This window comes from Sceloporus undulatus, chromosome 3 (assembly GCF_019175285.1).
Source record: "Sceloporus undulatus isolate JIND9_A2432 ecotype Alabama chromosome 3, SceUnd_v1.1, whole genome shotgun sequence".
Lineage (NCBI taxonomy): Eukaryota > Metazoa > Chordata > Lepidosauria > Squamata > Phrynosomatidae > Sceloporus > Sceloporus undulatus.
Genome location: NC_056524.1, coordinates 241,845,888 through 241,873,876, shown reverse-complemented (window position 1 = coordinate 241,873,876; position 27,989 = coordinate 241,845,888). Strand labels below are relative to the sequence as shown.

At 40.7% G+C, this 27,989-nt stretch overlaps 1 protein-coding gene across 1 annotated transcript; it reads right to left on the bottom strand.

The window, feature by feature from the left end:
* Nucleotides 1-103: 103 nt before the first annotated feature.
* On the bottom strand, nucleotides 104-27,089 carry AADAC (arylacetamide deacetylase). The gene is made up of 5 exons (XM_042461084.1): nucleotides 26,894-27,089; nucleotides 8,630-8,852; nucleotides 4,488-4,557; nucleotides 2,285-2,456; nucleotides 104-952 (listed from the first exon to the last, which is right to left on the bottom strand). The coding sequence occupies exons 1-5, from the start codon at nucleotides 27,029-27,031 to the stop codon at nucleotides 344-346; spliced, it is 1,212 nt and encodes a 403-aa protein (XP_042317018.1). The 5' UTR covers nucleotides 27,032-27,089; the 3' UTR covers nucleotides 104-343.
* Nucleotides 27,090-27,989: the final 900 nt, after the last annotated feature.

Here is a 27,989-nt window from a genome sequence, read left to right as displayed (position 1 = left end):
TCCAGAATTTCTGAAGCCACTGAAAAAGAGTTTTATTTCACCCACCAATGGAAAATTTTCCATTTTTCTCCCCAGACTTTCACATATCCAAACACAGCAGTAATTTGGATTGGGATGTTTTATTTTAAAGTAAGAACAATTTGACAAAGAAGCAAGAAACAAAATTATCTCAGTCTTGTGAAAAGGGAGGAAGGAAATTATTCTATATTAATTACAATATTCAAAGAATGGCCATATCAAAATGATTCACAGAAAAGAGAATTTGTTCCTTGAAAAGCAGTATAAAACCCAGCCCAAATTAATCAGAGCCTAAAGCACCCCTCCATCCACAGACATGTTTCCTTCATAAGTTCTTATTTAGCCACTCAATGTAGTTATTGACAGCCATCTGTGCCCTAGTTAGGGATAATGGGCTTAAAATAAACATTAATAGTCCATGAAAAGCATCCTCAAGGTGTTCATGTATTACTGGAACTCCTGCTTTCTTAAGGCGTGAGACATACATGATTCCATCATCCCTCAAGACATCATATTGACATGTAATGACATATGTGAGGGGTAATCCACGCAACTTGATATCCTCAACCAATAGAGGTGCTGCTCTTGGATCCAGGAACCCAGGATATTTTTGTCCAAGCTTTGGATTTCCAGGTGTTGGGAAGGTATAAACATGGTTCTTTTTAAATCTTTCAGGTAGCCAGTCACTCCAGTTTACAAACTTAAACAAATGGCTAAATTCTGGGGGAACATGTTGATTGATTTCCATTGCTTCCATTAGAGAGAGGTCGGTAGTAAAGTATTCACTCCAAAATCTCAGCATTAAAGATTTAGGCAGAATTGGCATATTTTCATTTTCTTGATAGGATGGCAAATTCAAATCAATGGTCTGAAGAGCAGGGTAGATTAGCATTTGGATCTTCAGTTTAACTTTGACATCAGGGTCATCTAGGAGCTATAACCATTTAGGAGGAAAATGTAATTCTCATATTCTTTTCCCACAATAGCTATTCAATCTAAGCAGAACAAGTTTGATATTTAACAGTGTTAACAGAAAGGAGAATTAGGAACTGAAGGTTAATAGATTTCTTGTTTTGTTATTGATGCCTCCATACACAGATTATCCGCAATGTTTACATTATTTAAGGAGTTCAATTTTTAAAAAAATAAAATAAAATCAATTTATATCCATGTGTGGGAACTTCAAGACATGAGTCCTAGTACTAACAATCAAAAAGTATTGTACAGTTACTCTTTTTTCCTTATTTCTTAATATAATGTCTCTTATAAGAAAAAAGATGAAAGAAGTATTGGGAAAAGAGGGAAACGTTACAAACTCAGGAGGGCATCATCTGGACAGAAACAAGCATACTCCATGAATGAAACAGGCTGATTGCATAATAAAGCTTTGCTTGTTATTCATAGGAAGCATGGCCCAATATAAGTAGTCTTATTACCACAAGCAACTGAGGTGATGGAAGGGAAAATGCCTTCTGTTTGGGCTCTGGCATGGCTGCAAGAGCACTCGATGTGGCTCTGTGGAAGCCTTAGCAGTGCCCCCTTAAGCAGCAGCTGCTATTGAGCGGGGTAATGACTTCTGTTTGGGTTTTGGCATGGCTGCAGCCATGCTAGACCCCAAATGGCCCTCCAGAGGCTATGACAGTCCACCCCCTGCAACAGGTGAAACCAATCCCAGGGATACCACTGGCTTGAAGGTAATTGTATACATAATGTTTTAAATAAATTTGGGCATGAAATAATGTTTATGTAAACTGAACCATCAGAAAGCAAAGGTGTCTCAGCCACCCATAAGAACAATTTTGGAGTAGTTTGGATTTTCGAATTCCAGACAGGGGCTATTTAATCTGCATTCTTTTCCCAAGTATTCTTTGCTCTAATGACTTCCAAAGTATTCTTTGCTCTAATGACTTATAGCTATTTGGAGGCTCATATATGACAGAACCTCGTTTGCTCTACTTGTCCTTTAGTATAGTCAACAAGCTGATTGATCTAGTAAATATAATGTTAATCTGATAAATATAATGTAAATTAGAGCATTTCATATCTCCATATCCACACAAGCAACTGCTATATAGCTACCCAAAACACTTTTATTTCAACAACTTTGTTTATATCAGAGACACTTCCAACATCCTTGTGTGCCCAGACCCCAAACAGGATGTTGCAGGGTTTTCCTTAGTTATATAACAAGGAGCTACAGCTCTAATTTCATTGAACAATGAACCACCCATTTTGGACTCATTACTTTCAAGGGACTATTACTCACCTGCTGTGTTACGGCTGCAGCTAAGTTCCCTCCTGCACTGTCTCCTGAAATGCACACTCTACTTGGATCTACCTTGTATTGCTCAAGAACACTCCTTTGCAGGAAATACTTTGCCACGGTGTATACATCTTCAAATTGAACGGGGAAATGATATTTTGGTGCCAATCTGTACCTTTGAGGAATGAGTTCAAAAGGAAGAAGAAATTAAATACACTTGCAGTTTATGAAAAACAGAAAGAAAAAAAGAGAGAAAAAATTTAGATATGTCCTCCCTCAATGAACTTGCTTCGTGTACATGACTGTCTTGTGGGCTCATGTGTTCTACTCATCCTCAAGACAGTTTCATCCTTCAGCTATGAGACAGTGCTGAAAAATGTTTGTTTTTTTTCACCTAACTATTATTTATAATGAAACTAGGAATTGTGGTTGGTTTGTTGCGGACTTCTGTGGCCTACATATGGCTATTACTTTAGCAAAAACAAAAAACAAAGGGTGCTCAACAATGGCTGTGTTTCATCCTGGAGAGAAGTGACCAGTGGGGTCCCACAGGGCTCTGTCTTGGGCCCACTGATATTCAACATCTTTATCAGTGACTTGAATGACAGAATTGGGGGCATACTTATCAAATTTGCAGATGACACCAAATTAGGAGGAATAGCTAATACTCCAGAGGACAGGATCTAAACTGAAAATTACCTGAATAGACTAGAAAGCTGGACCAAAGCTAACAAAATGAACTTCAACAGGGAGAAATGTAAGGTACTGCACTTAGGGCGGAAAAATGAAATGCACAGATATAGGATGGGGGACACCTGGCTGAATGAAACTATGTGTGAAACGGATCTAGGAGTCAAAGTTGAGCACAAGTTGAACATGAGTGAACAGTGTGATGTGGCAGCTAAAAAGGCCAATACAATTTTAGGCTGCATCAATAAAAGTATAGTGTCTAGATCAAGGGAAGTAATAGTGCCACTCTATTCTGCTTTGGTCAGGCTCCACCTGGAATATTGTGTCCAGTTCTGGGCACCACAATTTAAAAAGGACATTGAGAAACTGGAGCGTGTCCAAAGGAGGGTGACTAAAATGGTGAAGGTCTGGAAACCATATCAGACGCTCAATAACACAAAGGGGTGTAGACAATGTCAGTACGTTTGTCTGTAAAGAGAATCCTACACATGTAGTGTTGTACTACAATAAGATCTTCTCTATAGAATTTGCATGGATGGCACTATTGGTTTCAAAACCAACTCTTCCAGCTGACCAAAATTAGTAAGGCAGATTCTGTAATCTATTCCCTTCCACTTTGGACTTCTGCATGTTTCACTGGAGTACCCCCAAGAGATCTAGGATGTACACATATTTAATGGTGTACATGTACTTAGCTAAGATGTCATAGTCTCTTCCCATTTATGGCTTGAAGCCCAGTGCAACATTACTTCATGTCTGCTGATTCTTAATAGCTGCTTTTAAGCAGGAGTGGGAATTTTAACTCAGATATTTTATATATGATTATCTTATTAAGTTGGGTCCAGGTGGAATCATGCTTATAATAGACCAACTGAAACCAAAGGGATTTGCAAGTCATCAGCACCATATCTACCATTTATTTAAATCAGTTTACTTGTAGAGCTAAATCTAGATCTCTCCACTGCATTTCTTCTTCTTTTTTCTTAATCTGTAATTAACTTCAGTCCTTGGAAAAGGAAAGGCAGAATTACAGGGAGCTGGATTGTCTCTTCTGATATAGCATAAAATATTAACATTATTTTTTAAAATGAATGTTTTGTGCGAGCTGGCCATATAAAAAAAATAATGAGTTACGGAAGAGAGTGTTTGCTGATGAACTGGATTTCCCCCCCTCCAGAATTACTGAAGCATTGTTAAAGGGAGTTAAATTGTTTTTTAAAACTCACATATATTCTCATGTGACATTTTTTTTAACTGTATGAGATTATTATTAATAATATAACTCTATTGATAGTACCCCTCAACCATATTCTCAGGGATATCTACAAAAGGAACAAAACAATTAGTACAGGATTCTGTTGGGGCTTTATGCTTGTCTATTTCTGGGCACAATTCAAAGTGGTGGTCATGACCTATAAAGCCTATATGGCTCAGGTCCAAGCTATCTGATGGACCATAGTTTCCCATATATGAACACATATTCTCCAAAGTTTCACTCTGAAACAGCATTTCTTACTCGACTGATACAATGACAGCATTTAGTCTTTCAGAAATCCATCTTGACTGAAGGTCATAGGCTTCCATGGCTGCAACAAAATGACAATGAATATTTTATGGCTTTATTCCAAAACAAATAGATAAAAAGTTCCCTCTCTCTCTTGCCAGTGGCTTTTTTCCATGAATCTATATGGTTCAGGGATTTCTTGGCAATAGAATACAATCATTGCACAAACTGCTTCACCTAAAAGGTTCTAAACCAACCATGCCTAAGTGTCTTCTTGAAGGAAAATTTAAACAATTTTCTTCCTACTCAGAGAAAATCTTTAAAAACCACACAGTTTTTGAAGCCTCACTTTACAGGCTATTCTTGCCTGTACCAGCAGATATTTCAAGATGCATCTGTTTTAAGGGTATTTTCACTGAAATTCCAGACATTGATGAAGCTAGTGAATTGTTATGCATATACACTTATCCAGGACTGGTCCTGTCCTCAACTGGATTATGGTGCATCTAATGACTGAATTCACAAGATGTATCCACACCGCACCAGTTTAGCAGTACAATGCCACTTTATCTGCCATGGAGCTTTGGTGCCACAAAATAATAATAATAATAATAATAATAATAATAATAATAATAATAACCAGAATCCCATAGCACTGAGCCATAACAGTTACAAGTGGTATCAACCCAAGTTATTTCTGCAATGTGGATGCAGCCAAAGATAACTGTTGCATAACTTGCTAAACAACATGAGACACTATGACACTGAATGTCAGTTGCCAGGTCTGACAAGGGGGTGGGAGTGAAAGAATTATTATCATGTCATTCTACCTGTGGCCATCACAGAAGTAACTAATTAGCCACAATGGGGAAAAGGTTGCCAGACTAGACTGACTTTGGGACAGACTCATTAGAGCTCCTCTTATGCTCTTAATATTATCAGTTCCATATTCCATCTGCTAAACTGTCACCGTGGCTCTCTGTCAGCTCATCTGTCCTAAAATTTGGGCACTGTCCTGACCATGATTCATGAAGCAAAAACTATTATGGTTCTAGAAATATCAGAATTTGCTGACATTATTTCCATCCCTTTATCACATGCCACAGTGTATTAAGCTCCCATGCTAGAATGGGAGTGAGCAACTGTTAGTTCTATTATTGTTGTTGCTGGTGCTGTTGTTGTTGATTCTCAGTGGCCCCTAATTGGGTTCCATGCCAATGTTTTAGCTTCCAGTTGTTGTTTTTTTTGGAGGGGGGGCATTTCCTGGTATTAAAATGGTGCAGGAAGCCAAAGAAAGGCCAAATTTGTACCCACACTCCAAAGGGCAATTTGGAACAATTTTTCAAAAAGGGATAGGTGCAGGGATCCACAAACATGACCATGGGGTTTTTCTAGAGCCTATGGGCTACATTATCCCCTCTGTTGGGAGAATGTACACAATTCAATCCATCCCTCATGTATGCAGTAGATCTGGTTAGGCCCCACCAGGAATATTGTGTCCAGTTCTGGGCACCACGATTTAAAAAGGATGTTGATAAACTGGAGCATGTCCAAAGGAGGGTGACTAAAATGGTGAAGGGTCTGCAAACCATGTCCTATGAGGAACGACTTAGGGAGCTGGGATGTTTAGCCTAGAGAAGAGAAGGTTAAGAGGTGATATGATAGCCCTGCTTAAATACTTGAAGGGATGTCATATTGAGGAGGGAGCTAGTTTGTTTTCTGCTGCTCCAGAGAACAGAACCCGGAACAATGGATGCAAGCTACAGGAAAAGGCATTCCACCTCAACATTAGGAGGAACTTCCTGACAGTAAGGGCTGTTCGACAGTGGAACACACTCCCACGGAGTGTAGTGGAGTCTCCTTCCGTAGAGGTCTTTAAACAGAGGCTGGATGGCCATCTGTCGGGTATGTTTTGATTGAGATTTCCTGCATGGCAGAATGGGGTTGGACTGGATGGCCCTAGTGGTCTCTTCCAACTCTATGATTCTATGATACTACTAATTTTCTGCTCTTATGGCCTGAATCCTCTAAAGCAGGCCTGCACAACATACAGCCCGGGGGCTGCATGTAGCCCGCCAAAGCATTTCAAGTGGCCCATGAGGATGTGGAATGACTTCAAGGCTCCTCTGCTGCTCAGCCTCTTCCTGAGGAGAGGATCATGTGTGGGAGGAGTAGGAACATGGGCAAATGCTTGCCCTGTTAAGCTCCTTTATTGCTTAGCTTTCTATCAAGGTGGAGGGGGCAAATGCTTACCCCTCAAGGCTCCTCTGCTGCCTGGCTTTCTCCTGATGTCATATTGAGGAGGGAGCTAACTTGTTTTCTGCTGCTCTAGAGACTAGGACCCGGAGCAATGGATACAAGATACAGAAAAAGAGATTTCACCTCAACATTAGGAGGAACTTCCTGACAGTAAGGGCTGTTCGACAGTGGAACACACTCCCTCAGAGTGTAGTGGAGTCTTCTTCCCTGGAAATCTTTAAACAGAGGCCAGATGGCCATCTGTCAGGGATGCTTTGATTGAGATTTCCTGCATGGCAGGGGGTTGGACTGGATGGCCCTTGCGGTCTCTTCCAAGTCTATGATTGTATGAGAAGGCCAGGTGGTGGTGGTGGAGGAGAAGAAGGGCAAGCAAACACTCACCCTGCAAGTCTCCTTTTCTGCCAAGCTTTCTCCTGAGAAGGCCAGGCAGTAGACAAGGAAGAGGGGCAAATGCTTGCCCCTCAAGGCTCCCCCATCGCTTGGCCTTCTCCCAAGAAGAAGTCCAGGTAGAAGAGGACAGGAAAGGCTCTTCGACCACTCAGCTTTTTCCTGAGGAGAGGGCCGGGCAGAGGAGGAGGAAAAATGGAATTAAAATTAATTAATTCTAATTAATATTATTAATTAATATTATTAATTGTATTTAATTTAAACCTATCTGCAGCCTGAAGACGTTTAGTCTATTTTAATTGTGCCCCCTACTTATTGCCAAGTTGTGTAGGTCTTCTCTAAAGGCACCAGATCCTATCTAATCTTGAAAGCTAACCAGGGTTAGCCTTGGTTAGTACTTGGGTGGGAGAATGCCAACAAATAACAAGTGCTATAGGTGTGGTACAGACTGAAGCCTGCACCCTCCCCCCTTTCTGTGCCAGATTGGGGGCAGGGCAGCCTCACTGGCAGCCCTGCAGCTTCTATCCGGAGTTTTGCTGCTTCTCCATGGTCCAGAAAAGGGGTGCATCATTCCCACAGCAACCACAGCCATGGGAGAAATGGGCTGCCCAGCCCCTTTCTCCTTGGCATCGTTCTCGCAGCCGTTAGGTTGCTGTGGGAATGATGCATGCACCGAAAAGGAGCTTCCTCAAGCAGCTCCTTCTTTGTGGTGCCACAACCAGGAAATTGCACCCTCATGACACCACTTCCTGTGTGCAACGTATAGTCACTGCACGGCACCAGCGGCCTCATGGCTGTGTTGATGGGAGGCCGCCATGAGGATGGTGCAGTCACATTTTAGGGTTAGGGAATGTGCGGTTGCCATGCAGTCCCTAACCCTAGAATTGGCACCAGTACGCTGCATTTTGGTGGTCTGTACCATGCCATAGGTTACATTTCAGAGGAAGGAACTGGTAAAACCACCTCTGAGTATTCTTTGCCTAAGAAAACCCTATGAAATTCATGGGGTCACCATAAGTTGGCAGGTGACATGAAGGCACATAAACACATACCCACAGCCTCTAAAAATTATTATTTCTGACTATGATTTCTAGAACCCCACATCCACCATTTCCATGTTCACTGTGGAATTCTGTGATTTCTAATCCTCCCAAAATAACTTCCCTAGACTGTTTTCAACAGAAATCCCTTGATAATGAACCTTATCTTCTGGATAAGGTATTTTTACTTTTGTTTTTGATATTTTTGATATCTGGTAGTGTCCAATATTATATCCACCGCAAATCCTGCCTTAGTGAAAATCCCAGGGCAGGGAACTTCTCTCCTCAAGCTGGATCAAAATCTCCCTATCTAGCTTACAGTTTCCTTGACTGTCTCTCCAGTCAATTAACAGAGAAAGCTGGGTATTTAAAGGTAATTGATCTTTAAATAACTGTGCATAGAGTCAATATTTTTCACTGAAGACCCATACTGGCAAGAAAAAAAGAAGAGGAAGCCCCCATGCTTACCCGTCCCTCCTAAACACCATCCACCTCCATGAATATAAATTACTGCTCTTTTCAAGGAGTCCAGCTTCCCTTTAGGGATATACAGACGAACAGGAATATCATTCATTTTTGTGTCTGTTATGGTGACCTTTTCATCAGATACTGGTGCTGTATATTGCATACTTGAGAGCAGCATCATTATTTCCATGTGGTGCTTAAGACCCAGTTTCTCAGCAATGTCAGCCTGGAAAACAAGAGAACTATTCATGTCAGTATATTTTACAAAGTTCCAAGTGCATAATAGTCTACATTCACTGGTGCCTCATTCATTTACAGAAGAAAAAAAAGCTGAAGACAAAAAATTCAACATATATAGTATCATCATTATTAATCCTTTATATGTTATAAACTGCCACAGCAAAACTTCTAGGGCTATTGCTACAGTTTCATTTTGTATGAAAAAGTACTGGAGATCAACAGTGCTTTGTGAGATATACTGGATGTGATACCAGAGACACTGTATCCAAACTCTGAGGTTTATCTCATACTCTTTAAAAGAAACAGGAGGCATGCTTGAGGAATCGTACCTTAACCTAAATCCAATTGTTGGTCTCAACTAGAGTGGACTCATTGTACCAATGGGAAATTAACTAGTCAATACCTATGTAGTTTGCATCAATCCAATGGGCCTACTATTGCACAGATTAACTACTAAATTTAGGACTCTGTACCTTGGGTACATCACACACTTTCAGCTGCAGAAAACCCCTTGATAGCCCCTTAGGGTCTTCATAAGTTGGAAAGGACTTGAGGGTTCAAAAGAACAACAGTTAAATCTACAAATGGGCAGCTAAAGAATAAGAGGTGAGCTTGGAGAAGGGTTTGCTATCTACTGGAACATCATGTCCATCTTTATTTGTAAGGATATTATGAGATTTGACTGGCCTTCCATGGCATTTGGCAAGGATCTGATACCAGATTTAATCAATATGGTAGTCTGCTGAGGGAAGAAATGAACATGGAATGTCTTTATCTCTCTGTGAAATTGTAGGATCTCTTTCTTTCCTGCCTGCGTGGAAATGTTAAACAGGAGACCATCACCCAAGTATACTGTGGACTTTATCACACGTGAGGAATTTCTCTTAATTTCGAATGAAAAGAAAGTGGGGCCAGAATGCATTTACTTGAATTCGCTAGTTCAGCGAATTTATGTGAATGCAAATTGCGTTCGAACTGGGTTCCCATTGCCCAAAAATAGCATGCCATTGCCCGAATTTGCTTGTGGTAGTCTATCACGCAATAACGTGAAACCCCATGATTGCTCTTGGACTGACTTCCCATTGCCCGAATTTGTGTGTAGTGGGTTATCACACAATAACATTAAACCCCATGATTGCGTTCAGATTGCCATTGAATTATACTTCCAATTTCCCTTGTCTGATAAACTCCTGTCACCCAAGTAGATGCCATTCTTCTTTAAGGAAGACAGTTCCCAACAGTAAGTACTATTCTCCTGGATCCTACCACACTTCCTGTCTCTATTCTTTCAATCAAATTCAAAAGTCAAACCTGGTTCTCTCTTACTGGGTAACATACATTAGTGTTTTTCTTTTACCATGGCATATAACTATGGTTGGTGGTAGGGAGGTGTGTGCATTGTCCCTGCCAAATAAGAATTCTCCTCCAGTCCCCATACTTCTAGCATCTAGTAACATAAATTTTCAGTTGGTTATTTGGAAATAGCTTAGGCATCCAAAGAAAAGAGGCAGGCAACTTTACCAAGGGAATCCAGCAAATATAAGAGTTCTGGGCGGAAATAGTTTTTAGTGTCTCACTCTGTGCAACAATTTGGAGACATTTATGGGGGAGAGCCAGAATTCTTATTTGAGGAGACAATCCTCCCTCCCTGGCAGCTATACCCCTACTTTGTCTTCACTATTTGCCAGACTCACTCTGGCCCTCAGTATCTCCCAGTCATTATGGTATATAGGCTGCATCTGCACTGCAGAAATAATGCAATTTGACACCAATTAACTGCCATGGCTTCAACCTATGGAATTCTGGGATTTGTAGTTTGTTGTTGCACCAGAGCTGTCTGATAGAAAAGGCTAAAAAGAGTGAACTCTTGGTATCCACTGGAGTTTGCTTCCAGGAACCCTCAACTTCCATTATATACAGTGGGACCTCAGTATCTGCACACTTGCCATCTGTGGATTTGAGCAGCAATGGATGGCAAGCCCCCATTGTCTCCAATGGTGGCATGTGCATGTGGCTGCACCAGCATTAGGGACAGCCCCTATTTTCCCCAATGGTGGCAAATGTACTTAGAGTCCTGTTGTTCCTAATGGTGGTACAGCCACATGCACACACCACTATTGGAGGCAACAGGGGCTATCCCTAATGGTGGTGTGCCACATGAACATGCTGCCATTGGGAACAATGGGACTTGAGTATCCACAAATGTTGGTGTCCGTGGGAGGAGGGGGAGCAAATGGAGCAAATGGATCTCCAGCAAATATCAAGGTCCCACTGTACAATGGTATCATAAAATGGTGAGCATTATATAAAATGGCAAAATCAAAGTTGTTTTCTGATATCCATATCTCCATGGATTCAACTATCCACAGTATACACACACACAAACTAAATAATCCATGGATACAGAGGACCAACTGTACATTACAAAACTGCAAATCCCAGAATTCCATAGCATGTTAAAACAATATCAAACCATGTTATTTCTGCAGTGCAAATGAACCATTGAAGAAATATCTCCCGGAGCTGGTTGGCAGCTGCTTGCAGGGAATGGGGAACTCTGTGTATAATGTTACATTATGTATTTGTCTTCTAGTATTGGGTTACTGGGGATCTGATACAGCCCATTGGCAGCGGTGAATATTCAAAGCTATAAAATCATATCCAGATTATAAAGTACCTTTCACTGGCAAGGACATCCCAAGGTGCCCAGACCACTAGCTTCAATCAGCTTTTCAGAAACAAGATAGCTAAAGGTTGAGAAAACATTTTCCCACCATAAATCTCACAGCCTTTGTCTGATGCTTAATTCATTCCCCCCTTCCTAGTGCAGATAGGGGGTAAGGGGAAGAACAAAACATAGCCATGGGTCATCAGGCAGTTCATCCAAAATGCCATGCGTCTTGGAGAGAAGGAAATTAGATGTTCTTGTAGCCTTTCTTAAAGAATTTCTTTTTAGTGTGGTATTTATGTTCTCTGCTACTCAGGAAAAAAAAAATCCAAATATAGTTCAGATGCCAAAACCAAGAAGACTTCTCTTTTTAACTCCTACAACAAAGAGCCTAGAGAGTTTTGAACATAAATTTAGAATCTGAAGCTGCTTTTATGTGTAGTTCATAAACAACACACATGTATAACAAATGAATAACAATAAAAGTAAACTCATTAATGTAGTAAATTGATATCTAAAGCACATGTTGGAAATAACAAAAAAACACACATATATTATGAGTGGATTTATGTGTCTTCAGCCACACAGAACTCTGTGATAAACCTAGAAGCCAGATTTCTTAGTCTGCCAATAGGATAACAGCAGACTATACAGCAGGGGTGTTCAACATCTTGCCCATGGGTTGCATGTGGACTTTAAGTTGTCCCAAATGGACCCCTGAATTACAGTGGCAATCACTAATAGTTTTACTAAAGCCTACTCTCCAATGGTCCTGAATGGGCAGGGACATTCTTGATCAATTTTCTGTAATCCCACTTTTTCAGTTGCTTTGAAAGCATTTCTCTGCCCTTCTTCCACTTCACACCTTTGTCCCCAACTTATTCTAATTGCTGCAGTCTGAGTTCAAAATGCAAAAAGTAATTCACACTCAATTAATCCAGCAGGTGGGAGATGAGAGAAGAAGGATGAAATCTTGTTCATCCCAGTAAGCTCATGGAAAGGTAAACTGCTGGAGCCTCTCCTAGCTGTCTTTTATCTCTCATTAATAATTTTTGCCATCTTGATCACACTCTAGTGTTGCTTGACCACAAATATTCTGATTGTCATCTGTAAAATGTTGGACTGTATGTAGGATGCAGTGTGATGTAGAGGTTTGAGCATTGAACAAGGACTCTGGCAAACCATGATTCAATTCTCTGCTTAACCATGGAAACCTACTGGATAACCTTGGGTACACTTTTTCCACCTCAAAGAATGGTGATAAACCCTCTCTGAACAAATCTTGCCAAAGAAAACCCTGTGACATGGTCATCATAAGATGGAAATAATTTTAAGGCACACAATAACAACAATGCTGAAGCAAGCCAACTGGCTTAACATTCCCCACCATTCCAGTTGCCTAAGAGAAGTTGGCAGGCTTCCCAGAGGGAAATCATTGGTGACTGTGTGAATAAAATATGGGACTAGATCAGTTTTTTCTGAACCAGCATGGCTTTTATTATGAAGGATTGAGTGCCATTAGGCAGCAGCTAAATTCAGACATAACAAGAAAAAAATGCACTGTCAGAAGAGCAATTTGGAGGTGTGGTACAGCTTGCCTACACTGTCTACAACATATCTCTGTTCAAATAATGGTTATGGCCTCAAAGCCATATTTTTTAAAATAACAACGCAGCTTTTATTTCTTCTGATTTTTGTGTGTGAAGGGAACACAGAAGACTGGTTATTGTCTGTCTGTTGGAAAACCACAGCTGGACTAATTTATTGTTAGATTATATACACACACGTGTGTTATGTTGCTTCAGTGAAGCTTTTTTTTTAAGTCAAGGCAGCACTAATATTTTCTGCAAGGATTTTATCACAATGGTATGCTTACTTTTTCTGTGAATATATGCCTTTTTGTGGTCTAGTTTTATGTTGTCTGCATAGTTTGTGTGGCCACAATGAGAATTTAGTGCCCTCTTCTATAATAAGTAGCATTTTACTATTTCCCCCCTTTGGAATCATAAGTATTTATATGTAAGTAATTCATTGTGAAAGAATATTGTTAAAAACTGCTTCTGGGAAGTAGTAGTTTGATGCACAGTCTAGGGCCTAAACAAAGATAAAATAAAATAAATAATTTGAAATGGTTTTAAACACTTCTCCAATCAAAATGTAAAAGTGTTAATGTTGTGTTGTTACATTTGTATATTGTAGTTGTCCCAGTCTGGGGCGCAAAGCAGCTTACAAGTATTGATTGAAACAGTTACAGCTAAATGTTCATATTATTCAAAAGGTTAAAATAATATTAAACTATCAATAGAATTAACAACAGGTAAAAGCATGACCACTGAAACAGAAAAACAACTACAAATACAGGCTCATTCTTTTAAGGGATGGAAATCATCCCTTAAAGGGATGCTAAATCAAAATAGTCTTCACATGTCTATAAAAGAATAGCAAAGAGGGTGCCAATTTAATGTTTCCAGTTCTACTAAATCATGGCAATATTTCAACAAGACAAGGATTCTATTTCATACAGAAGGCAGACACAACCAGGAAGCTTACAAATGGGCAAGGCTGGTAAGATGCTTTGGGTTCTCTGGGAAAGATGCTCTCTGTCCCCTTTCTTTTGTAGTGTCTTCTACAAGTGTCACCTGGTGGTGCCACCCTGATAATTGTCCAGTGCCCCTTTCAGTTCTTTCACGTCATCTTTGTTGTCCACTGGTTGGTTTACCAGGTGGGAGTAAGGTGATATGGTGGTAGTATGACTGGGCAACAGGAGGGACCCTGCATGGCATTACAAGACCTTGTTATTCTTTTTAAAGGAAGGCTTTTTAAAAGTCTGATAGCCACACAATTCCCTCATCTTGTCAGGTGATGACACCAGGCCTGAAAACAGGGCCTAAAGGTAGCCTTTGGTTTTCCCAGCATCAACTGAACAAAGGCATATTCCCTTAGCAATTCTGGCCAGTATCTGGGTGTGTCATTCCTAGTTGTGCAATTGCTTACAAATACAGGTTGCACAATGGATGATACAACCAGATGCAAAACTAGTGAACAATCAGTTAAACAAGCACTAGTGTAAAACACGCTGATGTCCCAGCCCCTGGTGTCACCTGGTACGGTGGGCAGAACTACCAGGGGCCATGGCTAAAAGGCCACGCTCCCCTGTTCTCCTTCCTCACAGTACCGGTGGCCTCCTCATGAGGAGATTGCTTCTGCTCCTGGGAAGCAGGATGGGCATGCTTGGCCTTGTCTTTCCTCATGGTGACAGCAGCCTCCTCATGCAGAAACCACCAATGATGTCGGGAAGCTGGGCTGGGTGCGCTCTGTCTTTTCCCTCCTTGCAGCAGCCAACACATTGTAAACTGGTTAGAGAATGCTTTGTTCACTATGGCCCCATTCCCACTGGGCATATAAAGCAACATATATCGCTGTGAGTCTGGATTGGATCAAGTTTCCGAGTCATATTCAAATCAGGTCCATCGTTCCCATTACAAAAGGGAGCAAACTGACGCGGTTTTTCTTGACCCATGTTCTCATTCCCATTGATATTTCTCTGTTGTATTTTGACACAAGTTTTTTTGTTCCCCATTCCCATTGCCTTTCTAGAACCATTTTTTTTAAAGCTGTCAATCAAGCGCTTAGGCGATTAGACATCACAGTGACGTCTAATTCCCCCTTCTTCTTCTTATCCCCCCGTCTTCTTCAAACCACCCCAATATGCAGCAGCCAGCCACCCCTTTTCTGTCTCAAAAAAATAAACATGGCTGGATGCAGGAGCCACATTCAGGGTTTTGTGTTTTCTCTCTCTCTCTTTCTCTTTTTCCTTTTTGCTCACAAAAAGTTTTTGCCAGCCTCCCTTTCTTCATATCCCTTCTTCTCTTTCCTTTCTTTCCCCTCCCTCTCCAAAAAAACCAGTTTAACTTTTTTCTTTTTTTAAAAAAAAAGTTTTACACACTCGAAAATTTATTATTATTTCTATTATTATTACTATTTACAAAGAGAGGGAGAGAAGGATGGCTCTGTGGGAAATTTGAAGAGAAAAAAAGTTGAGGAGTTGGATAGGTACATAAAGAGAGAGTTGTATTTCTTAGCGTTCCTCCCTTTAATTTTTTGGGAGGATGCTTAGGCAGCCTAAGGCCCTTTTATTACAGTTGGGAGCCTCAGGGTTTTTCAAGGAAGAAAGAGGCGCCCACTTGCATGGGGCTCCTCATGAGCAAGAGACTCAGGTCCAGCATTCCTGCCTCAGGAGGATTTGGGGGAAGGCATTTCCTTCCCAGTAAGTCCCCACAAAGCTGAGGAGAGCCTGAATGAGGAGGCTCCTGGCCTCCATAGGTCTCCCAAGCATGGGCACCCTTCTTCAAACCACCCCAATATGCAGCAGCCATCCACCCCTTTTCTCTCTCAAAAATGGAAACAAGTCTGGATGCAAGAGCCACGTTCAGGGTTTTGGGTTTCCCCCCCTCTCTCTTTTTCCTTTCTAGTCACAAAACATTTTTGGTGGCCTCCCTTTCTCCATATCCTATCTCTTCTTTCCTTTCTTTTCTACTCTCTCTCCAGTTTAACTTTCTTCTTTTTTTAAAAAAGTTTTACACACCATCAAGGAAAGGCTACGCGAATGGGGGGAAATGGCGCTGGGAATGCCAGGAAAGAGAGCAAAGCTGGTGACACCCTTAGGACATCCCCCTGAACATTGCGCCTCCCCCGATTTGGACACCCTTGTCATTCTCATTAGTTTGCCATGAATCTGACATGGCAGGTGCAAAAAAAAAAAAAAAAAAAGAAAAAAAAAAAAAAAGTGGTGTCAGGATAACCCGGGTTATCCACTGCTGATTCGGGTTTTAGCTAGAGAAATCGATCCAAGTTGGATCGAACGCAGATTCAAATGGGAACGATTTTCCTTCAACAAGGATTGAACACGAGTTCAAATGAGAACAATGTTCCTATCTTGATTCAATTTATAGCCCAGCGGGAATGAGCCCTATAAAATGTAAAGTGCTTGCTAACTGCTTTTTCAGCAGTGACCTCCTCATTAGGAAAGTGCTGCTGCCACAGAGAACTTGGGCTAGGCAGGCTCACCCTTTCCCCCCAGTGGGAAGATGGCCTGATCAAGTGTCACACCTCTTCAGGGGTGTCATGGCACTGTTTATAGAACTGGAAAAATTTACAAAACTCTGCTAGAATACTTTTCCCCTCCACCTACTTTATGCTGGATTTAGGCTTCTATTTGGCTTAATATCTATTCTTCCACAGATATATCTAATGCTTGATTAAAGTAGCTATTCATTTTAATATAAATTATTTGTCATATATACTAGGTTGATAAGGGTGTGGGGGAAAATGCTATGGCATAAGGGTTTGAATGCTCGACTATGACTCTGGGGACTAGAGTTTGATTCCCAGCTTGGCCTTGGGCAAATCACATGCTCTCAGGCTCAGGGGAAGGCAATGACAAATCTCCTCAGAACAAATCTTGCCAAGAAACCCCATGATAGGTCACACCCCTGGAGTAAGCATAAGTTGGAAATAACTTGAAGGCACACAACAACAATCAAAGATGCTGAGGAAAATTGTGTGTGTGTGTGTGTGTGTGTGTGTGTATAAAAGAGTAAGAAATGGGTGGACCTCCAGATGTTGTTGGAGTGCAACTCTTAACATCTCTAGCTAGTACAGTCAGTGGTGAGGAATACGGATAGTCGCAGTCCAACAATCTGGAGGGCTGAAGTATCCAAAAAGAACAAAATTATATAACATGTTGTGCAAGAAACAAGAACTTCAAATCTCTCAGAAGGCATTAGAACACTGAGCAGGAGGTAGATTGTTTAGGAAACAAGAAAAGCTTCCTCTTTGGCATCTCAGTTGTCTTCATTGTAAACATACAGACGAATGTACTGCTTTGCTCTCATATTGTAAAAATACGATTACAGTTGTCCCTCACAATTTGAGGGGGATCCATTCCTGACCCCGTGTGAATTGAAAAATGGCAAATATTCAAGCCCCCATTGAAAATAATAGCAACACGCTCCAGCAGGCGCACAGACCATTTTGACTCTCCTGGCTTCCTGTCCATGGAAATTCAAGACCACGAATAGGAAGTCAGCAAATCCAGAGGGACAACTGTTTTCTATTTTACTGAAAAATAATGTTCAATGATTTTTCAATTTGTTAGCAGGTTTGAGTTGGTTATATCATCTCATGCTTCTAGGATGTACAAGTCAACCAATTTTCCAAGTAAGGGCTTATCTGAAAAAACAGCCAGTGTTTCTTAGCTATGGATGAGAACCTGCAGTTGAAGGATATGTCTGACACACAGCTACGTCTCCATGACTACATCTCCAAAAAAAACCTAAAAACACCTTTTAAGAGATGCTTTTAGGAGGATGGGCAGGTAGGAGAACAGTGCAGACTGTTGGAATATGATCCAGAATGGAAATGAAAGATGACAAGGTAACTATAGGTCACCTGCAGACTAAGCATTTGGGCTGTGCTGAGTCACAGGATGTGCTGTCACAGTGATGTCATCATGAGCTGGAAAGTAGTGCAAAAGTGATGCAAAAGCACTCTGTCACCCTGCCTGGGGGACTGGGTTTAAGGTGACACACCAGGAAGAGGCTGGACTAAGTGGCCACATGGCACAAATGGGGAATTTAGCCTTGATGAACATATTTCTGTTTCTGATAGAAGATACAGAACTGGCTTATTTGTTGAAGGGTGGATTATGTTTCTTACATCTAAAGAGAGTCATCTCTCAATATAACTACAACAGAAATATAATTTACAAAGTGCTTTGGAGTTCACATTTCCCACTGCAATAAACTAAAGGCCAAAGTTTGCTTACCCACATTCCTATGATGTCTTCCTGTCATCATGGCCTAATACCAACCTGCATCTCTGGCCTCATTGCCCATCAGCAACATTTAGGCAGCTACAACACTGTGTCAGATCCATAAAGGTCAACAGATTTTTTCCCTTTACGACCTACAGAGAAACAGGAATTTCTGAAACCCAGGCAGACAATTAATGCACAGCCTGAAGGAGAGCCCTGAGCTTTTGAAGAAATTCTTAACAACATGAACAAACAACAACAACAAATGAAATGGTGCCAGCAAACAGTAATGGTGTGCAGATCAATAGGAGATCATGACTATCAAGGAGTTTCAGGGAAGAGTCAAGGACCAGTTACAGAAACTAGCAGACAGAAGAGCTTACTATAAATATATTTTCTAAATTCTATAAATTCTGGGACAGTGTTTCTGAGTCTTTAACTCACATGCCCATTTGATACATATATAAATATAAATATAAATAATATATCACTATATCACATCCCCCTTCAATCTACCTGGCCCAATAATTCTACCTGGAATGCTGTACTGTATTGTTTAATGTGGGGGGGGGATTTCTTTTTATTGGATTTTGTAATTTCGGTCTGTTTTTATTACTGTTGTAAACCACTGTGATCATGGGAATAGCGGTATACAAATAAAGATTCATTCAAGATTCAAATAAAGATTCATTCAAATATCATTATAAAAAAAACAACAAACTAAAGCATTTGCAAAATTTAGAATCTGTTTGGAGGAGGCTAGTTTTTGGTGTCAGGGGAGCTGAATACCAGATTTGTTGGATGGAATATTAAGTGAGGTGCATGGGGGGCACACAATGGCACCATCCACAGATAATGAACTCTCCACTAAAGCATAATTCAGAGAAAAGGAAAATAAAGGAAAGATTATAGGTACGCTACTGCATCATTGGATGATAGAATAAGCTTTATACTAAGAAAGCAGTAAGTATACATTTCCTGTTTTCCAAATAAGAAAGTTGGATTATAAAGTTGAATGCTTCCTTCAAATTACATAAACCTTTCCTGGAATCCTGATCATTCCCTGCAGGGAACACTGTCCACCATTGGAATCTCCATTCCAAAACAATGGAACAGTGGGGAATGCCTCAGAAAGAGAAATGAAGAGCATTCCAGTACTACTATCCACTGACCACTTTTAAAATCTTTAGTAGAAAACAAATATTATTAATACAAGTGTAATGTGCATGTTAGCATTCCATTCCAGAGGTTTAATGTTTAAAAACTGGTTTCTTAAGGAAAACATGATGTGAGAAGTGTTTGCATCTGACAGAAGCTACTGCATTTCCATTTCCTATACAATGTGCTCCTTTAGTCCCAGGTATGTATAATGAACTTTCTGCAGCTCTTGAACAGATTCAGGAAGCAGATTCAGGCCTGACTCCAGAAAGGAATGCTTAACTTTTATACTAGCTGCTGCTTCTAACCTGAACTATCTCGTAGCAGTTGTCTCTCATCACTCCTATGCATGGTTTCTGTGGATGCAATGATAGCAGTTGTGGAAAGAAAATGCAGAGGGGAAATGCTAAGGGCTTCCTTCCCTGGAAGATCTCAGTGCTCAAATAGGTGTATCTAGAAAGATGCACTCCTTCCAAATGTTGTCCCAAGCTGTTTAGCTGGCTCCCTACTTTAGACCTTTTACTCAACACATGAATGGTGGGGGCAGAGCATGGTGTGTCCTCCCTTCATCTCAGGCAATATTTATCACAGGGGAGGCCAGCACTCAAATGGGCCTCTTGAAGCATGTATAAATTAAGTTTCAGTTCTTTAATGGAAACCACAGGCACAAAGTACAGAATCAAATGGAGTTATGGCATGCTTCTTTTATGTTTTTACTTAAACCCAAGGCAGTCTAGGTTGGAGTGTAACTGAGTTTTAAAAAACAACAACACAAAGGTAAAGGGCAGGGTGAAGCTGCCCTCTTCTCTTTTCAGGTTAAATGTTTCTTCTCTCTGCTTTTTCACCCTCTGAAGATGTACAGAAAATTAAATTCCACAGCAGTGGGAAACAAAGTGAAAAATTCCAATGGAAATTGCATAGAAGTCATGGGTGTTATAATAACTTGAAAAGAGAAGAGGGCAGCTTCACCCTGCCCTTTACCTTTTTTTAACATAGGAATAGTCCAGTATCCCAATGCCCTTATCAGCAAAAGGCCTCATGTTTGCATTCATCCAATATTTGTTGCCTTAACATATCATCCTGATAGCATGGACAATGTCAAGGAATGAACAATTTTATTTGCACAGATGAGTTTAAGCATAGAAAACATTTTTCCAATATTAGGCATGTTTTTGTTTCAGCATTCACTGAGAGCGTCTTCTTAGCAAAAAAATGTGGGCGAATTGCCTCAAAAGCAAAGAATTAATTTGATCAAGGTTTTAGAACAAACAATGGTTAAATTAAGTGTATCTTGCAACATTTTCTCAAGATAACACAAGTTGCCAAGATCTTGTGGGTGTGTAGGAATTGACGCATAACAAAACTTGGAAGTAACACAGTACATGTGACAACATGTTGCCCTGGGTGCTTTGAAAAAAGTAATGCAACAACTGGTAGTATCGTTAGATTCCTCCATGCTCCATCTATATAAAAGGAGAAGCTGTATCTCCTGTAATAGGGGATCTTTCACAACCCTACCCAGGGCAGTTTGCTCCCCTCCAGCCTCATTCCAAACTCTGCAATGTGAGGGTTTGCCCACTCATGGTGCTTTCTTCCATGACATTTCTTTGACAGAATGAGGATAATATATATGCATAGCCTTTGGACACTTCCAAAGGTGTGTCTACTGACAAATGGAAAGTATTCTTAACAAGTTGGTGGGATTGATTTCCTTCTTTTGTTCCATTCATCTCTTCTCTCACCACATTTATTGCCTCACTTATAGAAATACTGAGAAACCGGTACCCTGTCTTTGGCCCGTTACAAACGGGCCGTTTTGTGCGTGCGGAACACGCACTAGGGTTAGGAAGGGGCTGTGCTTCCGCACCCCGTAACGCTAGTGTGCGCTCCGCACGCACAAAATGGTGGCGGCCGTTCCACATGGCCGCCACCATGAGGACATCATGGCTGCGCCGCCTCTATACAGGGCAGCGCGGACGTGACATCCTCGCTCCGCGCCAGGGCGCATAGTGTGCCCTTAGCACACTGCAGGAAGGAGCTCCGTTTTGGAGCTCCTTCCTGGTTTGGTCCACTGGGCGCAGCCTTCAGATGGCTGCGCCCAGCGGACCAAAGGAGAAAGGGGCCAAGCGGCCCCTTTCTCTTCCTCCCCACCACTGCAGGGTGTCCTTGGGGCTTGAAGCCCCAAGGACACCCCTTTCCAGGCTGCAGGGAAGCGGCCTTTTGCCGCTTCCCCGTAGCCCGGAAAGCGGCGGATTGGGGCCTCAGTGGCTGCCGTTCTGGCAGCTGAGGCCCCGATACACCGGGGAAAGGGGCGGGTACAGCCCGCCCCAAATGGGCGGTCTGTAACCCACCTTTATGTACAAATCTTACACCTTATGTAAAGGTTTGAGATTTATAACTGAAACAAAGACAAGGGCTTGGTATTTGCCTAAAGATATCGGAAGGGATCATGACCTTAACTAAGTAACCTCTCTTGGCCTAACCCCTCCCCCCCCCCCCCCCAAAGTTGACAAAAAATGTCATACACCCACACTTCCATCATCAGCAGGATGGGTCTCCTTCTCCCCATGCAACTGATTCTCAGCAAAATAGAGTTGGGAGTTATAATTGTGGCACTAGTGCTGCAAGCACGACTAAGTAGCAATTGTGAATACAAAACAGTTACCTATATTTGTGTGTGTGTGTGTGCCCTCAAGGTACCTGTCAACTTATGGTCACCCAATAAATTTAATAGGGTTTTCATAGGCAAGGGGTACTGAACAGAAGTGATTTTGCCAATTCCTTTCTCCAAAATATAGTTGGCAGCACCTTAGATTCATTGGCAGTCTCCCATCCAAGTACTAACCAGGGCTTCCTAGATCAGACCAGATTTTCTGGTACCTTTAGGATATTTACACACCTTTAGATCTATAGTAGCAATCTCCTCAGTACTTAACTTAATAGTTGATACAGGCTGAGTCTACCTTATCCAGAATTCCAAAATATGAAATACTCCAAAAAAACAGATCTGAAATTTTTCATGGGTGGTCAAGATAGTGACACCTTTGCTTTCTCTTTGTTTGATGTACACAAACTTTGGTTCATGCCCAAAATTATTAAGTTTTATACAATATTTTTATTAATTCTGTTCATGAAACAAAGTTTAGGTACATTGAATAATTAGAAAGCAAAGGTGTCACTATCTCAACCTTTTTCAGGCTATGTGTATAAGGTGTATATGAAACATGAACAAATATTGTGTTTTGGATTCCATCTCTAAGAAATCTGATTATATACATATATGCAAAAACAGGAAAGGGAAAAAAGCAGTTTAATCAAGAAAGCAGGACATTTTTGGATTTACTGTTGTTGTTAGTTGCCCTCGAGTTAGTTCCGATTCATGGCAACCCTGTGGATGAGACATCTCCAAGAATCCCTACACTCCACTGCCTTGCCCAGATCCTGCAAGCCCGTGCCCATAACCCTCCTGATTGAGTCTATCCATCTGGTTTGTAGTCTTCTTCTCTTTCTTCTACCCTTTACCTTTCCTAGCATTATTGTTTTTTCTAGTGATCCATGCCTTCTCATTATGTGGACAAAGTACGATAGCCTCAACTTGATTATCTTTGCTTCCAAGGAGAGTCCTGGTCTGATCTGTTCAAGAACCCATTTGTTTGTCTTCTTGGCTACACACACTTAAATTTTGATTTACTACACACACTTAAATTAACTGTTACAGAGGGACAGGGTGAGAATGCTTGGTCTTCCAGATATTGTTGGGTTCTAACTCCCATCTGCCTTAGTAAACATCACCAATAGAAATGGAATGAAGCTGCAGTCCAGCAACATCTGAAGAGATGCAAGTTACCTTGCCTAGCAACAGGGTATATTAACTAGCAGATAGTAAAAATATCTTGGAATTCTGTTCTTCTCTTATTACATCATGGAGCTGCTAGACATAGCATAGGTCTGCATAGTCAAAACAATCCCTTAGGACATCTTTGCCATCAAACAAAGAACACATATGGTTCCTTACTAGCAGTATGTCCAGGAAGAATAGTCCTCCGTGCACAGAACTACATAATAGATACTATAATGATATCCATGTATTAGAGATAGGTTCTGCTGCCATAGCTCTGCCATGCATTAACTGAACCAGTGATTTTTTTTAAAGTCAAAAAGGGAAATGTACCAAGGCACAGTATCTTAAGTACAACACAGGCTCCAAAATCCATCCATCTTATCATGCCTTGTCATTGGAAGCCCCTTGTGGCCTGTGTTATGAACATTACCAAAGGGTACATAACCCATGTTAAAAAAAAACATTTATCTATATTAAAGAACATCTGTGAGATTCTAATTCAGTATCCAAAAGACAATGAAACACCTTCCAATTAATTCTGTGGCAGGAAGAGCTTCACATGTCAAAGATCTCCCTAAAATAATATATTGAAAATAAACTTAATTGGAAATTATTCTTGTGCCTTGAAGTGAGAAATTCACACACAAATTGGTTCTCCTGGGATTTGTGGTGAAAGTACTTACTAGATATTGTCTTCAGCACAGTAATCCCACAGATAAGAACTGTGGTTCTAAATAAAAATTGTCAATCCCACGTACAAACAGAAACAATATTCACCATTCATTCCCTAACCAAAATAGGGAGTGGCAGGGGGAATCACAATACTCAGGCAAACCAGTCAGGGAGAACTGGTGAGACTTTTGTTTAGTTTTCACATGACGGTCACACATCCCAAAGTTTTTTTGGGGAAATTTGTTCTGCAAAGAAATATACATGGGTTCTTTGTGTGCAAAAACAAAAACAAAAACAAAAACCCAACAACAATAAACCCAACCACCTCACATTCTTTTGCACAAAGATCTACTCTTTCCAGATTGCCTAGTGGGTTGTTTTTTTCTGTGTAAGATTGTGTTGTTTTTTTTCTAGAGAGCATTACAGTGTTCCAGGTTGGTGCTTTGTGCACAAGAATTTTTTGTGCGTATGCAAGTTTTCTTTGTGCAAGAGTGCAGAAAACAGCAATATTGTACAAAAAAACAAGCTGTTTTTCCCCATAAAAATCATGATTCTCATGCAAAAAACCCAAAACAACCCACATGTATTTCTGCAAAGAATAATTTCCTGTAACACTTTGGGATATTCATTTTCTCTGTAGTGAGGAGATGAGTTTAGAAGTCATTTGGTGATGGACTGGAAGAGGAAAAACAGACTGAAACTGAATCCAGATAAGATGGAGGTACTTGTTGTTGGAGCCCTTAACACAGGTATGGAGGTTTGCCAACCAGTCCTGGATGGGGTCACACTTCCCCTCAAGGACTGTGTTTGCAGCTTGGGAGTGCTCCTGGATCCATCGCCCCAGATGTCAGCTCAGATAGATGCAACAGCCAGGAGTGCTTGCTATCAGCTTCAGCTGATATGCCAACTGCGTCCCTTCCTGGAACCTGAGAACCTAAAAATTGTAGTACACACACTGGTAATCTCAGGACTTGATTTCTGCAATGCACTCTACATAGGTTGCCCTTGTGCCCCAGTGCTTACCCAGAGGACCTTCTCTTCTACCGCTCCCAAGTTATGGAATGGCCTGCTGGAGGAGACCCGCTATATTATTAATCTTGACAGCTTTAAAAAGGTGGTCAAAATGGATCTCTTCCAACAGGCCTTCCCAGATTAGCATCTCAGTTGCCTCCCACTGACTAATCTGTCTTTAATAATCTTAACTACTGTGGGGGGGGGGGGGGGGATAGGGGTTTTATAATTTTAACTGTATTCTCTTTTATTGTTGTAATCCTCCTGGATTCCAAGTGATGAGCATCTCAGTTGCCTCCCACAGTTGCCTCAGTTGCCTCCCAAGCGGAATATAAATTATTATTATTATTATTATTATTATTATTATTATTATTATTATTAACTATATTGTTTTATTGTTATGGTTTATTATTGTGATTATTGGTTATAGTGGGTGGGTGGGTTTATGGGACATTTTATTTTATTTTATTTTAAAGTTTTTAATATTATTGTAAGCCGCCCCAATCTCATTGGAAAGGCGGGGTATAAATAAATTTATTATTATTATTATTATTATTATTATTATTATTATTATTATTATTCATCCTACTTGCAAGGATGAAACAATCAAATATTTACAGCCCTAAATTCTCACCTAACACTGCCCCTGCCCCTAGCTAGTTACCCTGCTTTTCTCTTTACTTCCTTTGCCACACACCTCCCTATAAAAACAAGCTCTGATTAAGTCTGTATTTCTTCTCCCTGTTTTGCCTCACTTTAAATTGTTATTTGCTTCATTGGTCTGCCAACTCTTTTTTCAGTTCTTTGTTTTCTTCTTTCCTAAGGGTGTATTTTTATGACCTCCTGGGATATCACTAACTCTCTGGGTAGTCACATGAAAGCTGACACCACTCCACAGCCTCACATGCATCTTTAGAGTGGCTTTTCTGTATACCTCAGCAAATATTCAGAAAACCTATTCTCACTCCAGCAACAAACCAAACAGCTTATTGCACTGGCTGGAAATCAGCAGGTAAAGTACAAGGAATCATGCATTAAGAAAGAAGGATGCACTTCACATTCCCATATCTCCCTAATCATTGTGTCCTCTTTTAGCATATATGAAAAAGATAAAGCTCAGAGACAAAATGTCCAATACCTTTTACATACAACCACTGAAAAAACCACCAGGTGCCAAGATGGTGGAAACCACAGATGTGTTTAGACCAACAAGATTCATTAAAGAAAAGTATTGAAACCAATGGTTAATCACGGTCGTAGTCATAATTTCACTTCCAGATCATTAGCTGCAACCCACTTGTCACATATTAGCAGGGTTACTTTTCTCCCTCACACATAGAATTGCAATTACAAATTACATTAGCACTGAGAAAAATTCTAGTTGCTTTACACTTGATTGATTACTTCTAGAATTAGCACTGTCTATTTATAGGAACATCCATGCAGCAGACTAAGGAGTATCTGGGCAATGTGTGCCATGGTAATTAAAGCCATTATCAAAGGGTGTTGTGGATTTTTTCTGCCTCAGTAATGGTATGCTCATATTTCTCAGACAGCTCTACAAATCAGAGAGAAAACAGAATGCTTCAACAAATAGGTAGCTTTTCCTCCATTGGAATTCTTTTGAATAGACTGGATATTTACACACAGAGAGAGGGAAGGAAATGCACCTATATTATTCTATCCCCCCTCCCCATCCCACCACTCCTAATATTTCAATGTCAGAGCACTCTGTTTCAGACATGATTCACTCTAATTTTGCATAAACCTGATCGGCTACGTTCTTTGTCCTTGTCATTCCTCCCTAATGTGAGCTATCTCAAACACAGAAACCTGGAATAAATGAACATCTAAAACACTTACCACATGCCCTAAGGTTTTAAAGACCGCATTAATGAGCATCAATTTCCAGCGTTCTTCAATATTCTCTGGAATGGGGGTGTAAACATAATAAGCAATCAGAACAGAAGCGATCAAAAGCCATAGTGCTGCCTTTCCCATCTTTTACTATATCCACTTCGTTCAAGACTGAGTTGCATTGACTAGCCTCACACTGAGACTTAAGTGAGTAAGTCAGCTGACAGCAATGAAGTTAGTCTGCTGTTACACACAGATCACGCCCAATGGGTCAGATCTCCTTTGATCACTGTAAAAAGGTTACCCCAGAGGCAAAACAAACAGAACAACCTGCTCTGTTATGCCTTTTGCAAGCAATCCAGTCACCCACAATCAGATTAGTGGAGTTTGCTTTACTGTGAAGAGCTTAGGCAAAAAGAAAAATAAGGAAAAAAAATGTGGTTATGAGTTCTGTCAGGCAGAATTTTGTTTTGAAGGATTCAGGTGACAGCTTGTGAGGAACAGTTACATGAAATCCTGTGGTGTTATGGGTTACCTGTAGCAAAAGCATCAAGACCATTGGCAGTGTACTCAGTTCCACGTTAACCCATGAGGCCTCAAGTGACTGGCCACATGAGAAAAGAACAAAGCCCCTTTCAGAATTGTGTAGAAGAGGGAAATTTAGCAGTTGTTGTCACCTGATGCAATGCCTTTTCAATACAACTATTAAAGGTACAAGAGTGCTGTCCTCTTTTTCACGTGGCCACCCTACTAAGAAGTCAGTTCTTCATACAGAGGACTACAGGGTTTGTGCACCTTCCATGACTATCTAAAAGAGAAAATTTCAGCATTTATGGCTTATCTTGCAATAAATATGCAACAAGCTAACTTGCAGTTAACAACATTATCATGCCATAAAATACATGTAATAAAGCAGTATTTGCTTTGTGAACATAGTGAGGGAATTTCTTATTGCACCATACTTTGGACTTAATTTCACTGGGAATTTTGTTGTGTCAGCAAGAATGGGCATGCTAGTTGATTGCAAGGTAGGGGGAAAGGAAGGTGAGGAAGGGAAGAACTGGTAGTGCAAGGTTTACAAAGGAGGAATGGGTGGAAATAC